This window comes from Mustela putorius, unplaced genomic scaffold, assembly GCF_011764305.1.
Source record: "Mustela putorius furo isolate JIRA1106 unplaced genomic scaffold, ASM1176430v1.1 tig00000083_pilon_pilon_pilon, whole genome shotgun sequence".
Classification (NCBI taxonomy): Eukaryota; Metazoa; Chordata; class Mammalia; order Carnivora; family Mustelidae; genus Mustela; species Mustela putorius.
In genome coordinates, this window is record NW_025421273.1 from 41,815,604 (window position 1) to 41,832,427 (window position 16,824).

Here is a 16,824-nt window from a genome sequence, read left to right on the forward strand (position 1 = left end):
TTAACAGGAACTTAAAAGAATCAACTATAAATTCAGGATGCTTTCTTTCTTATGCTTTCAAGCTCTCCCTCTGACTGGGGAGGAAATTAATTTTAATTAAAACCCATTGTACTGGGTTCCTGGCTGTCTAGGTAAAGAGAGATAGGAAATTAAGGAATTAAGTAATTAATCTACAAAAGATTCTGCTACCCCCTGCGAGCAAAATCATCTCCCCCTGGTGACTTGGGAGATAAGTGCAGGGGGTGCGGGCCTCTGCTTCTTTGTTCTAGACAATCAACCCCCTGCCCACGTTTTCTCTTTCAGCGATAGAGGACGAGTTTGACTTTGCTCTAGGAAAGCAAACTCCAGCCTTCCTGAAGAAGTGTGTTTGCTACATTCGGAAAATCGCCAACATTGAGCGTTTTGTGAAAATCCCGGAGATGGGAAAGTACATGGATATCACTGGAACAGAACCAAGGATGATGCGGGACGCAGAAGCCCAAGAGAAACTGATAAAACTCAGGGACGAATTTATCCCGACTATCGTCGCATCATCTAATCTCAGAGTGTACACGTCTGTTACCCATTGTGACATGAAACTGGGCTATTCCCAAGAAATAGAAAATCATTACATAGAAGGACTTGGTAAACAGTTTTATGAGGACATGATCGATATCATTCAGGCAACCGTCCAACAGAATTTTGACACCGAAACTGACACGCTCTACGATGAAATCCTTCAGCATTCCTCATTGTGTAAGACGTACGCCTCCTTCTATGAGTACAAATGTGAACCTCTCAACATCGTGCATAAGTACGTTCTGCCAAGCAAAACTGGGCACATCAACCCTCTGGTCATATACGGCGGACCGTGCACTGGGAAGACGCTCCTGCTAGCCGAAGTAGCGAAAAAGGTGAGAGCCTTTTCTTTCACAAGCTTATTTGTAAAAATCCTTTCCTTTTGGGGAAAAGACAACTGGGTCAAAAGTCACTTCCATCCCTGTGTTTACTACCTGAATGATAATTAGTCTTTCTGAAAAGGCGACTTCAATGTTTCTCTTACGCTGGTATAATGGTCCTATGGAAAGAATAAGGTCCATGGGGTACAGTGAAGAGAACAGCTTTATTTTTCTCTCCCCTTGGTCACACTTATGTTGTGGGGCCAGTTCCCATTTGGATGGGGACTCGGGGAGATCTCACAACTCTTCTCATCCCTCTCAGCAAAGACAAGCCCTCCTATCGCTCTGGACACGAAGTCATTCACAGTTGAGCAATTCACTCTGTCCGGTCTAAGAGGATAATTAAAACTCGAGTTTATATTTCTCTCCCGCAGCTGAGGCTCACGATAAGCAAGGCACCTGCCCTGGGAAATCAGGATGTGGTCATCTTCCCCTTCTTTCACCACATAGCACTTCCCCCGCCTCCCCCCACCCCCATCCCGGCCCTAGGGTTATGGCTTCAGGGAAGTAGGAAAGATAAGGTGGCCAGAAAGTTCTTACATAACCAATACTGTTGTAAAAACAAGACTCCACAGTCTGTGGTCACATCAGGTGTTTAAAGCTGCCTCCTAATTCTTCTGAGGCCTTTTTCTAGTTTTCTGGACATTCTTTCCCTCCCATCTCTCCTGCCCTGTCCTCACTGAGCATCTTATTTATCCACAGTTCCCCAAACACAGGGGGATGCATTTTTTAATTTTTGCTAGCTGGTCCTTTCCATGACTTCTAGACACCCAGCCACACACTTCTAGTACCTTTCTAGAGATCCACAGTCAAGATCCACAGCCTAGCAAGCTCCCTCAGATGGGACCTGGGGCAAACAGAGCCAACAAAAACCTCTCTCCATCAGCTCAGTCTAGCCAGTGGCGCACATGTGTCACATGGGAAGCACTTGGGTATTTTTCGCCCTGGGAAAGAACACTTCTCCACCCCCTGTTCTATCCAAAGAGCTAGCCAGCCTTGTCAGCTAACCTCCATATTTCTCAGGTGTCTGAGGACATCCGTTGCCCTGGCTCCCCAGCTCTATGTCAGTCGGCCTGTCAGTAGGCCACTGAAGCCTCTTTCCTGGGGTGAGAAGTGAGGGTATGGCTCAGTCCTCCCCTTTGGGAGTGGATGTTAACAGATATGACCCACGGCACCCTAATCTCCAATTTTTTTTTGGGGGGGGGGCTTCTTGAAACTCCTTTTTAGTCCCACTAAAGGTAGCAAAACTGGTTTTCACAACTCCCTTACAAATCGTGCCTACCTCACTCTGGAATGTAGGGTCTCTTGTCTTGGCATGTCAGCCTAAACTGGACGAAACTAGTTCCGTTGTAATCTCCTTTTGCACCTGATGTCCCTGTCTGATGGTTTCTATTATCTTGGTGTTACCTCAGAATCTCTACATTGTCCTTCCTGGGGTTCTTCTCTCGAGAACAGAGCTTTCTTTAACTCCACAGACACTCTCGTCATCCGTCATGTGCTATCACAATCTCAGGGAGGTCATCTTGAAGACAAGAACAGGGATCGCTGCGCTGTACCTTACGTGGGGATTAGGTTTCAAAGTAAGCTCACAGGCAAAAATCTGGTGTATAAACTTACTCTTAAAAAGTCCCCAGGAGGGGCACCTGGGTGGCTCAGTGGATTAAGCCTCTGCCTTCCGCTCAGGTCATGATCTCAGGGTCCTGGGATAGAGCCCCACATCGGGCTCTCTGCACAGCAGGGAGCCTGCTTCCTCCTCTCTCTCTCTGCCTGTCTCTTTGCCTACTTGTGATCTCTGTCTGTCAAATAAATAAATAAAATCTTTAAAAAAAAAAAAAAAGAAAGAAAAAGAAAGTCCCCAGGAAAGTTAATTTACCATTTCTCTTTTTTTTTAAATTTATTTATTTTCAGAAAAACAGTATTCATTATTTTTTCACCACACCCAGTGCTCCATGCAATCCGTGCCCTCTATAATACCCACCACCTGGTACCCCAACCTCCCACCCCCCCTGCCACTTCAAACCCCTCAGATTGTTTTTCAGAGTCCATTGTCTCTCATGATTCACCTCCCCTTCCAATTTACCCCAACTCCCTTCTCCTAACACCCCTTGTCCTCCATGATATTTGTTATGCTCCACAAATAAGTGAAACCATATGATAATTGACTCTCTCTGCTTGACTTATTTCACTCAGCATAATCTCTTCCAGTCCCGTCCATGTTGCTACAAAAGTTGGGTATTCATCCTTTCTGATGGAGGCATAATACTCCATAGTGTATATGGACCATTCATCCGTGAAGGGCATCTTGGTTCCTTCCATAGTTTGGTGACCGTGGCCATTGCTGCTATAAACATTGGGGTACAGATGGCCCTTCTTTTCACGACATCTGTATCTTTGGGGTAAATACCCAGTAGTGCAATTGCAGGGTCATAGGGAAGTTCTATTTTTAATTTCTTGAGGAATCTCCACACTGTTCTCCAAAGAGGCTGCACCAACTTGCATTCCCACCAACAGTGTAAGAGGGTTCCCCTTTCTCCACATCCTCTCCAACACATGTTGTTTCCTGTTTTGTTAATTTTGGCCATTCTAACTGGTGTAAGGTGATATCTCAATGTGGTTTTAATTTGAATCTCCCTGAGGGCTAGTGATGATGAACATTTTTTCATGTGTCTGATAGCCATTTGTATGTCTTGATTGGAGAAGTGTCTGTTCATATCTTCTGCCCATTTTTTCATATGTTTGTCTGTTTCATGTGTGTTGAGTTTGAGGAGTTCATTATAGATCCTGGATATCAACCTTTTGTCTTTACTGTCATTTGCAAATATCTTCTCCCATTCCCTGGGCTGGGCTACAAGGATGGTTCAACATTCGCAAATCAATCAATGTGATACAACAAATTAATATGAGAAGAGAGAAGAACCACATGGTCCTCTCAATTGATGCAGAAAAAGCATTTGACAAAATCCAGCATCCATTCCTGATTAAAATACTTCAAAGTATAGGGATAGAGGGAACATTCCTGAACCTCATGAAATCTATCTCTGAAAGACCCACAGCAAATATCATCCTCAATGGGAAAAAGCTTGCAGCCTTCCTGTTGAGATCAGGAACATGACAAGGGTGCCCACTCTCACCACTCTTGTTCAACATAGTATTAGAAGTCCTAGCAACAGCAATCAGACAACAAAGAGAAATAAAAGGTATCCAAATTGGCAATGAAGAAGTCAAACTCTCTCTCTTCACAGATGACATAATTCTTTATATGGAAAACCCAAAAGACTCCACCCCCAAACTACTAGAACTCATACAGCAATTCAGCAACGTGGCAGGATACAAAGTCAATGTGCAGAAATCAGTGGCTTTCTTATACACTAACAATGAAAATACAGAAAGGGAAATTAGAGAATCAATTCCATTTACTATAGCACCAAGAACCATAAGATACCTAGGAATAAACCTAACAAAAGAGGTAAAGGATCTGTACTTGAGGAACTACAGAACACTCATGAAAGAAATTGAAGAAGATACAAAAAGATGGAAGACCATTCCATGCTCTTGGATCGGAAGAATAAACATTGTTAAAATGTCTATACTGCCTAGAGCAATCTATACTTTTAATTCCATTCCGATCAAAATTCCACCAGTATTCTTCAAAGAGCTGGAGCAAATAATCCAAAAATTTGTATGGAATCAGAAGAGACCCCGAATCGCTAAGGAAATGTTGAAAAACAAAAATAAAGCTGGGGGCATCACGTTACCTGATTTCAAGCTTTACTACAAAGCTGTGATCATCAAGACAGCATGGTACCAGCATCAAAACAGACACATAGACCAGTGGAACAGAGTAGAGAGCCCAGATATGGACGCTCAACTCTATGGTCAATTAATCTTCGACAAAACAGGAAAAAATATACAGTGGAAAAAAGACAGTCTCTTCAATAATTTACCATTTCTTAATATGCCAAGCCCAGCTGCTGGGTTTTCCTCCCCTTTTTTTCCTTTTCCCCCTTCTTCCCCTTCCTTTTCCTCCTCCGCTCCTCCTCCTCCTCCTGCTCCTCCTTCTCCTTCTTCTTCTCCTTCTTCTCTTCCTCCTTCTCCTCCTCCTCCCTCCTCCTCCTCCTCCTTTTTTTTTTTTTTAAGATTATTTATTTGAGAGAGAGAGAGAGAGAAAGAGAGAGGAGGAGGTAGAAAGAATCCAAACCAGACCCTGCACAGACTGTGGAGCTGGACACAGGGTTCAGTCCCATGACACTGAGATCATGACCTGAGCCGAAACCAAGAGACCAACGCTTAACAGACTGAGTCACCCAGCACCGCTGGTGTTTCTTCTGTTGTTAGAAGACATAGTTCTTTTTTAATGGAACACCAGACCAAGTGGCAGGGTTACATTTAGGGGCCATGTTGCATCAAAATAAAGTGTGTGTGTTTATGTGTGTGTGTGAACACTAATTTGTATGTAAAACTTCCAACTTGAGAATGTTCCAGGTCAACAGGACAACAGCAGTATGAGGAGCACACGTACAGGAGCTGAAATCTAATGAGAAAACATCCACGTAGAGCATTTGACCTTCACTCTAGGGCTTTTTCCCTCTGGAAGAGGGAAGGGCAAAGTGGTTGGAGGTGCAAATGTTGTTGGACTTGACAATATTCCCTGTGAAGCAAGTCCATGTGCAGTAGCACAGGAAGTACAGAATCATGTGGAATGTGCTGATATCCCAGTACGGATCAGCAGTCCCTGAGGGGCAGGACGTGGTGACAGTCGAGTTGGTCAACTTGAAAAATGGTTTTCTGAGCTCTCGCTCTTCTGGATATTTTGTCGAGCCACCAGAGTGTGTCTATTCACATTCCAGAACTCTGGTCCCACAAGAAGCCTCACCTGTTCCTAGGTCCCCTGCCTCTGCTCCAGTTGCCTCTCTCCTGGGGTATGTCTGTCCCGCCAACAACAACCTGTACTCCCTTCGTGACTTCATGTCCCTTGTGAGAATGCAGAGAGATGGCTCGTGTTTATCCGAGGTTATCTCCTGCGTGCCCAGCATTTCCATGGACACGAGCTCATGATCGGAGGATCGCTCTCTACATGTTCAACAACACGGGAGTGGGAGAAGAGAGGGCAATACATATCATCATCGGAAGCAAGCCACACAGGGACGAAATATCGTGTTCTGTTTCTGATTTGCCACTGTCGGACAGTTGTAGTAGGATGGCAGGATTAACTTCCTCCACATGGGCTTCAAGGTATGGGGCTAAACAGTTAATTGCTCCTTTCCCTTAATAGCTCATTCGGAAACTGACATCCTTTTCCTAAACTTATTCATGCCTTAACCTTGAACTAAACCCTGAGGAACCAAGTTTCATAAACTTACTTCCTCATGTATAAACTGTGTCCTTTCTTAAGCAGTATCCTTGGTGAATTCCAAGGATTACTGAAAGACATTATCTCCCTAAAAATAGACTTTGGGATTTTTTTTTAAATATATACTTTGATCATATCCCTTCTTGTCCTTGCCTTTCCTGCCAGAGAAATTCTAAATTTAACAGCCCCCTTATATATGTTATCTCCTTCGCTCTGCAGTTTGAGGGGAAAAAAAACCCTCCAGCTTTGTCTCTTGGTAACCACTTAACTCTAAGCAAGTCATTTATCCGCTTGCACTGGTTTCCTCTTCTGTTAAATGGTGCTATAATCCCATCTGCCCCACCTAGAGATAATGTGAAGACTGATAACTGACTGTAGATAAATCATGAGCTGTCATAAAACACAAGGCTTAAAGTTTTAGTCAACATTATATAGATCTTTACAACAATGAGTAATCAAGAAGATAACCCTATAGCACCACAATATAGGAAAATGTCTCTGGGTCATTAAGGATTCTATTCAGTATTTTAGTACTATTTTTTTAATCACATTCTAATTAGCTAAGAATTTGATCAGCCCTATGGGATCTCAATTAGTGAAGACATTTGACTCCATATAATGCATAAATGTGTAAATGTGTAATGTGTAATGTGTAAATGTGTAAATCTCTACTTATCCTATTCATTAAACAAATACTTATTAAGCATCTATTGTGAGCCAACCACCATGCTAGGAAACAGGATTCAGTGATGAAAACCTGACCATACTAGATATGCAGATTCACTGTTTATGAAATTCTTTGTAACAAGCTAAGTGCTGCCTTGGGATTGAATAAGACTATTATCGCTATTTCATACCTTCATTAGAGTGATCGTGACAGCCTCGCCTATAGATCTTAGTGCATGAGCTTTGTGACAGCTCTTTGATCTTCTCAGGTGTGCCTAGTTTCTGGTTCTAGGCCACTGTCTGCAAGGTCAGGGTTACCAGAAGTCTGACCCCTGGAGGGAGGAAACGCTGTTGTACGCAACCATGTGAACATATATTACCGTTCTAAACACTACCTTTATGTTTCAGGCCTATGGCTGGCTACATGAAGACACAGGACCAGAATCTGACCCAGTAGTCGTCATGAGATTTCTAGGTACCACAGATATGAGTACTGACCTTAAGACTCTCCTTCTAAGCGTTTGTGAACAATTAGCAGTCAACTACCGGTGTCTGGTTCAAAGCTACCCTAAGAAGATCCATGACCTCCGTGACTTGTTTATAAATCTTTTGAATGAGTCTTCATTGCAGAGACCTCTAGTAATAATATTTGATGCCCTAGAGCAGCTCTCAGAGAGTGACGAGGCCAGGAAGCTTTGGTGGCTCCCAGCTCACCTTCCCCGCTTCGTACGAATAGTCCTGTCCACACTGCCTAACAGACATGGGATCCTGCAGAAACTGAGGTGCCTTATCCATGAGGAAGCCAACTACATCGAGCTGATTCCCCGGGACAGGAAGATGTGCAGCCAGGTCCTCAAACACCAGCTGCTGCGGGTCAAAAGGAAGGTCACATCAGGCCAACAGATTTACGTGAACAACGCATTCTCCAAGTGCACGCTGCCCATGTTTGTGAACCTGACCTTCAGGGAGGTGAGACACTGGAGATCACACAAAGATGTTGATGAATCCTCCCTCTGTGTCACAGTTCACGAAAGTATAGAGCAGCTCTTCTGGTCCTTGGAGAAGAAGTGTGGTCAGAAACTGGTCTCCAGGGCTCTTGGTTACATCACCATGGCCAAAATGGGTTTGAGTGAAATGGAACTGGAGGATGTGTTGGCCCTAGACAACAGTGTGATGAATGAGCTCAATGAGAACTCCAGGCCCAGCAATCCCCTGAGAGTACCTTATCTGTACATTGCAAGGCTCAAGGATGGTCTCAGTGGATACTTAATAGAAAGACATGTGAAGAACGTCACACTCCTGGTCTGGGCCAATAGACACCTGCAGCTCATAGCCCAGAAGTTGTATCTGCAGGACGATGGTGACCTGCGTGAAATGCACGCCATCCTGGCAGATTACTTTCTGGGAGTCTGGTCAGGGGGCAGGAGGAAAGCTTTCTGCCTTGAGGACCCCTATTTGAATGGCTGCCTTGACTTGGAGAGCAAAAGCTTGCTTGAGGAAGAGAAGCACTTCATGGAACAGGCTTCCTTTGATAGGCAGGCTCCAGACCAGCCCTGGGTTTTCCAGTGTAATCCACTGGAGCCTGACATCTTCTTCGTCAATCATCGGAAAATGTCTGAGCTCTTGCACCACCTGACAAGGTGTGGAAAAACCGATGACCTGCTTTACGGGATTATCATGAACTTCAGCTGGCTTTACACCATGATCAAAATTGGCCAGTTCGACAAAGTGCTTACAGATATCGAGCTGGCTTACAACTACTCGCAAGAGAAGGAGCTGAAGTTCTTGGCTAGCACTCTCCGCGGCATCAAAACCAAGGTCACTGCGTTTCCAGGCTCGCTTTCCGCAGAGCTTCAACAAAGGCTGCTGCCTGTTGTAAGTTCCCTTCCCAAACTCAGACATCTCCTTTTAGAATGTGACAAAGATGGGCCCAAATATTGCTCCATTGTGCCATTACACTCATCCATGGATGTGACATATAGCCCGGAACGTCTCCCCTTGTCCTCTAGTCACCTGCATGTCACCGAGATTCTGCCTACCTGTAACCCCAGTACAGTCCTCACAGCTCTAGAGAACGGCTCCATCAGCACCTGGGATGTGGAAACCCGTCAACTCCTCCGGCAGATCACCACAGCCCAGTCTGTCATCCTGGGTATGAAACTCACCAGTGACGAAAAGTATCTTGTGGTGGCCACGACAAATAACACCTTGCTGATTTACGACAATGTAAATTCGTGTCTTCTGTCTGAAGTGGAAATCAAAGGCACCAAGCACGGAAGCAGCTCCACCTACATCAATGGGTTTACCTTGTCTGTCAACCATGCCCTGGCTTGGCTTGAAGCCAGCAAAGATGTCACCGTCATCGATCTGCTCTACGGGTGGCCCCTTTACCAGTTCCACTGCTGGTATGAAGTGACCTGTGTCCAGTGCTCTCTGGATGGCATGTATGCTTTCTGTGGACAGTACCTGAACACCACCACCATATTTCATTTAGGGAGTGGAGAAAAGTTATGCACGGTGACTTCTGAATTTTCCGGTGGGTTTGTGAAGTTCCTTCTCATCTTGGACACGGCTCAAGAGATGGTAATGGTGGACAGCGAGGGAAGCCTCTCGGTTTGGAATACTGAGGACATTTCCAATCCCCAGCTGACTGACGACTTCGACTGCCGAAGAGAAGACAGTGAGGTGGTCAGCGTGGAACTCTCAGAGGACCAAAATGCGATTCTGATCTGTAAAGCCCTCAGCATCGAGCTCTTAGATACCGGCATGTGGAAGGTGGCCGAGAAGTTCAGAGCTAAGCACAACGAACGTTTTATATCTGCCGTGCTGTCCAAAAACGGGGACTGCATCATCGCGACCATGGAAAATACCTCAGCTGTGTTTTTTTGGAGGCGGGACACCGGGCAATGCATGGCGAGCTTACAGGAAATCTCAGGTACCATAGTCAAGCTGGTGAAATCCAGTCACCACAATATGCTGCTCTCTTTGTCAACTAGTGGTGTTCTTTCCATCTGGGATATAGACATCATCACCGCCATGTCCAACATAGATAAGACTGGGAAACCCATCCAAAGCCTGGTGTTACCCGCCAGAGGGGAAATCATTTATTCCCTCGATGGCTCGGATTGTGTCCACAAGTGGAACTTCAGCAGCGGCTTCCTTGAGGCAGTGTTCAAGCACGAAGGGATAGTCGAGCACTGCGTGCTGACCTCCTCTGGAGACGTCATGGTGACATCAGATGACAAAAGCAGTCAGTACGTCTGGCACACCAGCAGTGGCGAGAACCTCTTCCGAATTAATGGGCAGAGAATATCTCAGCTCCTGATCACCCACAATGACCAGTTTGTGGTCTCTCTCTGTGAGGAAAATGCCTCCAGGGTCTGGAGACTGGCCACAGGCCACAGGGTGTGTAACATTCTGACCACTTTGCAGAATGCCTTTATAACCTCAGCAAATACCTTTGTGGTGGGCATGACCCAGAGCAAAGTGCTGGCCGTCAGTCTCTGGACGGGCAGCATCACCAAGAAATTCTGCTGCGAAGACGGCACCACCATCGTGAATTTTAAGCTGATCCCCGACTGCCCTGACATCATCGTGTTTATCACGTCAGCCGAGACAGTGAATATTTGGAGTCTGACAGATGAAGTCATCTGTCGCCGTGTGCAGCTTCCGAACAACTTCTTGAAAAATCTGGAGGATTTCGAGATCTCTCCCAACGGCAAGCTAGGCATTATATCCAGGGGAGACGAGAATATCAATGTGCTGGACTTACACAGCGGTAAACTACGGGTGGTCCACGCCTCTGGGGTCATCTGGAGGCAGAGGCTGTCTCGAGATGGTCGCTACCTGGTGTACATTTGTTTCCGAAACGGGGAGGAAGAGGACGAAAACGGTGCGATATCCAGTCTGATTGTAATGAGACTGGCCGATGGCAAAAATATCGGTGCTTGTTCCCTTTACAAAACACCAACTTTTCTTGCCCTCTCACAGAGGCACCTCAACATCATAGTGGGTTTTGACGACGGGAGCATAGGGATCTACACAGTGGTGGACCGCGTAGACGCCGCACTGAAAATTAAAATCGCCACTTCAAACAGCAGACAGATTTTCAACAACGCGACACAGGCATCCAGGCCAAAGTGCAGTAGTTACTGTTTCAAAGTGTCTGTGGACTGCTTATGGAGAGAGTCTACTGAGGTCTTTGCAAGAGACAGTCCCATCACGGTGAGCGACTCCTCTGAGCCCAACGAGGCAACGCCATCCAAGAAACACAACCCTTGCTATGACCGGGTGGGCTCAGCCCTGGAGCCCAGGGGCCACAGCTACACCCCTGACAACTGACAAAACATTCTTCTCGCTCAGCAGACAGGCACGATACACAAACAGAAGGAAGAAAAAAATAAGTATCTTCTGTCTCCCAAATGATAAACTACTCCTTTCTTTAAAGACAGGAAAGATGCTGGAGTTCCAGCATTCACACGCTCGCCAAAAAGACAAACACGAAATCGGTTTTGAGTTGGCTCTTTTTGTCAACATTAATCCAGGAATGACACCTTGACAGAGAATTTCTAAAAGTGGTGGTTGACTGGATATTTTTTACGTTTGCTGGGTGGGAAGCAGCAGCGTAACTCATTCCATGGGCTTGGATGACGGAGGCTAGAACCATATACAGACCCCTCGGACTGGAATGAGTGCTACAGAAATCGTCTGGAATTGCAAACATGAAAGAGCCGTTTGACCTCCAATGATTGTGTGGCCATAAGTAAACACAGCCTTAATCTCTCCTTACATTTTACAATCCTGACAACTGTGTAAACCCAGTCTGCAGATGGGAGGTCAAAGGTGCAAAATCACGTAACAAAAATGCTCCCTTGCATCCCTAAGTTTCCCAGGAGAAAGGACGTGAAATGTGAGGCCATGCACTGGACTGGGCACAAGTACTAAGTACCACTCTCATAGGGCTACTGAGCACGCCGTCAGTCTTCATTAAGATACAGTTGAGACAGTCACATGCAAGGGTTTCTATATAATGGAACATACGATTTTTAAACTACGTCCTGGACGGCGAAAGAAACACGTTTAATGAGAAACCACAATCTTTTCATGTCTTTCTGAAATGCCTATTTGTGCTGGGCGTTTAAGTGGAATTATAGAAAGGGCATTATAAAGTTGGTCAAGACATCTGTTCATCTCCATCACTGTACTAACAAAAGTCTGGGCTATTCAGTCAGTCGTATGGAAGCATCCATTATTTCCTCAATCCCTGCAGTAAATCTTAACAGAAAGAAAGCTTTCGTGACACGCCATCTATGAAATACTGAAGACATCTGCCTTACTCTCATTCCTCCTATCTCCTGTGGAAAATGCAGACATACGACCAAATATTCGGGGACAAGCTGAAATGCCTGTCTTTGTGCTAAACTATTCCCCAAATCTTAAGGGTGTCCAAAGGTTCCTTCTTGTCCCTGTTTGTAATCACTTTCCTACTTCCCCCCTCTATATGTAGGCTTCTTCCTCTGTCACCCTTTCTGCTGGAGGGCTCCCCGGGGCCTTTATAGTCTTAAATACTTTTTAAACACTACTTCACCTACTTAAAAGAAAATACCACATCCCAGAAGGGGGAAAGTGATTTTCTTCCTTCCATAGGCTCCACATGGCCTGTCCTTGGATGAGTTTTAGAAGGGTATCAGCAATGCTCAGTTGCTTTGAAAGTGACGGGAAAGTGACTTGCGGCGGCAGAATGAGGACCAAGGAACTGATGTGCTCTCAGCCCATCTCCGCCATGAACTCACCACGCATCCGCAGGCAGATCTTCAGCGGCGAGATAAAGGGAGTGAGAGCTTTTGCTCTAGCCCTAATAGGGATGTTGGGGAGGAATGTGAGAAAAAAGACAGCGACATCTTGATTGTTCTTGCAAATGGAGAAGAAAAGTGAGCGAATCCAAAAGGAATGCAAGCTCATTGCATTTCACTTTGGAAAGCAAGTTGATGTGTAAGCACACAGAGACAGGATTCAGACATAAACACCCCACTCTGCGGTCGAAGACTTTTTTTCAGGATCTTCCTCCTGGTCCAGCTACCAGCCAGAAAGGGAGTTAGCCCGGCGAAGTCCCAGCCCATGTAGAGATCACCTGGAGTTGTATGAGTCAGTGCTTTTTTTTTTTTTTCTTTAGTTCTTCTGAGGCAACACGTTCCTATTCCTGTCCTTATCAGTCGGACCTCCATGCCGCACATTTCTAAGAATTAAATGCCTAGATGGATTAAATGTAGTGTGTGAATATTCTATGTAACAGCCAATAGAGTTTAACAAGTGACTTGAATGATTTTTCCTAACTTGTTTGCAACTGATAGCTCATATTGAATGTTTTTATGTAAACTTTGTATTGTTGGGAAGAATTACCCAATCAGAGATTTATATTTTCATAAATGTTACATTTAGTTAAATTTTGTTACAGAGTTGTTACACTAGAAAATTATTGCCGTCTTCAAACAATGAACAGTCTTGTGTATGTATTGTTTGTATGAATAAAAGGTAAACTAAGATTTGCGTGGCGTTTTTCCTCCCCAACTTTTGCAAGTGTAGGGATTTTCAGAAATAATAATAATAATAATAATAATAATATGCTTACTATACATCAGAGCTTTGGTGTATAGTATATACAAAGCTTTGGAGCTGTATGTACTGTATGGAGCTGTATGTACTTTGTATGTACTAAGCCATGTAATCTTCACAACAGCCTTATGAAGTAGGTACTGTTAGTATTTTGAATTCATAGATGTAAAAACCTAGAAACAGAGGCCCAGGGGGAATCACTGAATAGGATATCAATGTGCTCTTTGTTACCTTTCCCAAAGCATACAAAATATAGCATTGAGTATCCCGTAGGCACTTTCTGATAATGACCTACAAAATGTTTTCCAACTTGCAGGTTAGAGATGAGGCGAGGCTCTAAAGATCACCAGAGGGCTTTGCAAACTTCCAGGAGGTACAAGCAAACCAAGAGTGTGGATGTATTCATTTAGCAAAGTTATTGGGTCACGCATTTTGCCAGGAATGCAAAGGTTAGTAAAGTAGCTTGTGCCTTCTAGGATTTCACAGTCTTAACAGGAAAACAGATAGGAAACATGTTCTATGGGTAAGTGCAAGGACAGTGTGCACCCTTCTGGGGCTTGGAGCCAAGGTAGGAAGAATTATAAGCAAGGAATCATCCCGCTCACAAACTGCCTCCAGGTAAGAGGGCAGGACAACGGGGGATCTTCCTCCCATAGGCACCTTTTTCCATTTCTTGCCTCTGGGAATTGAGAATCCTCTCTCACATATACACACACACACTCACAAAAAACTTTTTTAAACAAGTTAGCAATGAAGAGCTTATGTGAGGATAACTAGGAAATAATCAGATGAAAACTTTATATCCAGTTTCATGAAATAACTATTCTCAGAGAAACTTAAAATCGAGACATTAAGAAAAAAATTGAAGAAATTATCTATCTGGTTTCATCTTTATGTGGCTGAGACGTATTTCTGTTTAGAGTTTATTCCCCCTTGGAAACTTTCCTTAATTCTACTACCCACGCTGGGAATTCCTTCTTGGATTCTAATCTAAATCCTTTAGGCTGAAGGTTAAGTCTTCTCTTTCAGGTCCGAGAAAATGGATCGTCACTGCTTGCATAAAAGCATTTCATACACATGGAGTTTGTTGTTTAACAAATTTAAATATCTTCTTTCCCAGGGTCAGGAATACAACAAATACCATGTGTTTGCTTTGTCCAAGGCCTTGTGCTTATGCCCTAGGATGATCTGAAAGTGAGTCACAAACAACCTCTGCCCTCCAGAATCCTACAATCTAAAGGAGACGCAACTAAATTAGATGTAAGACAGACTGTAGTTTTTAAAAAAAAAAAAAAAAAGTTGTTAATAAAAGTGAAAGGCAGATGCTGAGACTCCACTGCAGAGGAGCAACTAACTGGAACTGGGATTCAAAAAGAATGGCCAAGAGGAGGGGACAGTGGAGGCTTGGAGGACAAATGGCACTTAGCTGTCAGAATGTCAAAAAGACATCGCAGGTGAAGGAAGCTGCGTGAGGACAAACAGGGAACAGGGAGAGTCAACATATCCTATGGATGACTTTGGAAGCTATGTTGGCTTTTTAAGCTTGATTCTGGGGGCGCCTGGCTGGTTCAATCCATACAGCATGAAACTCTCGAACTCAGCGAATGTCATATACTTTTTAAAATTGTGGGGTTTTTTTTTAGAACCACATGGACAAATTTAGAAGTCTATTGACAAATCCGCTCAAACAAATTAGTTTTCCTATCTTCTCTGACTCATCGGTTGGAACGATTTATATGCCAATGAAAACACGAACACACCTAAAACACTCACTGAATCATGGTGTTTCACTCCCACGTGCATCCAGAAACCATGGATTTTTTCCTTCTGTGTTTTTCACAAGGGTCCTTTCGCAGCTGCATTTGGCATTCCACGTGATCTGCATGGAGTAGAGATAACACACATATGGACATGTTGGGGGTTTCCTTTCAGTGTAACAATATGACAAATTATATAACACCTAATTTAAGATTCCCGATAACACCACCACCTCCAGCTTTACAGAATCCCTGCCTTTGAGAGATGAAGGTAATCCAGCCAGCTGCTTCAGCATATTCAGAGCAGTGGTTCTCAAACTGGAGTGTGCATCATTCCGCAAAACACGGATTGCTTCACCCTCCCTATCCCCAATGATTTCAGAATCTGTATGTCTGGGGGTAGAGCCTCCAAAATCTGCATTTTTATTGAATCCCTCCAGATGAAGCTGATTCCACTAGCCTGGGAACCACACTTCAAAACCTAAGATAAATACCAATGTCTTTTTGGTCAGAGTAACTTAACTGATAAACGTATCAGTATTCTGTGGGCGTTACTAAAGCATCCACTAGAAGTTGGACACGACAACTTCTTTATTGTGACAAAGGATTTTACCAGAAAATGATGTAAACTAGCATGTAAGTTCCCTCTAAATCTATCATTTTAAAGCATGCAGCTACTACGCGACTGGCAAGATGCCCAAAAACATGAGTTTGCTCCCGTAAAAGGTGATAGATGTGTAAATGGAGCCGGAATCCCTAAAGTGGGCCCGTTAGAAACTAAGGACATTATGTCCGTCTTTAAATAATACTGTCCTATTCCGGGGCAACCTGTTTTATCCTCACTCTCCCTGGATAACTGGAAGGGGAGAGAAGAGGGTATGCTAGATGGCGCAGTTGCTCAACACATTTTCCTGTCAATCCCCAGCTTGGGAACACAGGTGAAAAGAACTTGGGACACCTAAGCAGTATTTTCGGGTAAAGCCACCCGCTCGCTACCCTCCAGACGTGCGCGCACTGCAGCAAGGAGGGGCGTGGAGCTCCGGAGGTGTGGACACGGTGTTGCAGCCGGGGTTCCAACAGCCCAGGAAAAGAGAGGGAAGTGGGGGCGGGGGAAGCAGGACCTCGTCGAGCTCCCATTGTGGTCTCGAGTGTGCAGGCGAGGCGAGTGTGTGCAACTTCCCTGCGAGTTACAGCAGGACAGCGTCCGCACGGTGTCCCTGACCCTCTCTCTACTCCGATAGCGCGGGCAGGCGATAGCGCACACACCACCAGGTCGAAACGGAAGAGTCTGGAACCCCAAACACAAAAATACGGGGTGAAGGGGTACAGATCTTTTTGCCCGGGGCCAAATTTCCGCATCTCCCACACTAACGTCCCGAAGCAGAGCAGTCTCCCCTCTCCTTCCAGCAGGACAGAGAAGTAGGCGCCCAGACGCGTCCTGGCACGGCCAGACGGTGGGCACAAGCCCCGGCCGTGGCTGCTCAGAGAGGGCCAGCCCGGC

The 16,824-nt window shown here is 44.9% G+C and overlaps 1 protein-coding gene across 1 annotated transcript in view; it reads left to right on the top strand.

Moving 5' to 3' along the window:
* Positions 1 to 13,496, top strand: part of NWD2 (NACHT and WD repeat domain containing 2) — a 181,416-nt gene extending 167,920 nt beyond the window's left edge. The window contains exons 6-7 of the mRNA XM_004763978.2: positions 304 to 893; positions 7,363 to 13,496. Coding sequence (XP_004764035.1) covers positions 304 to 893; positions 7,363 to 11,295 — 4,523 coding nt within the window. The 3' untranslated portion in view covers positions 11,296 to 13,496. The remainder of the gene's footprint in view (positions 1 to 303; positions 894 to 7,362) is intronic.
* The last annotated feature ends 3,328 nt before the right edge of the window (positions 13,497 to 16,824 follow it).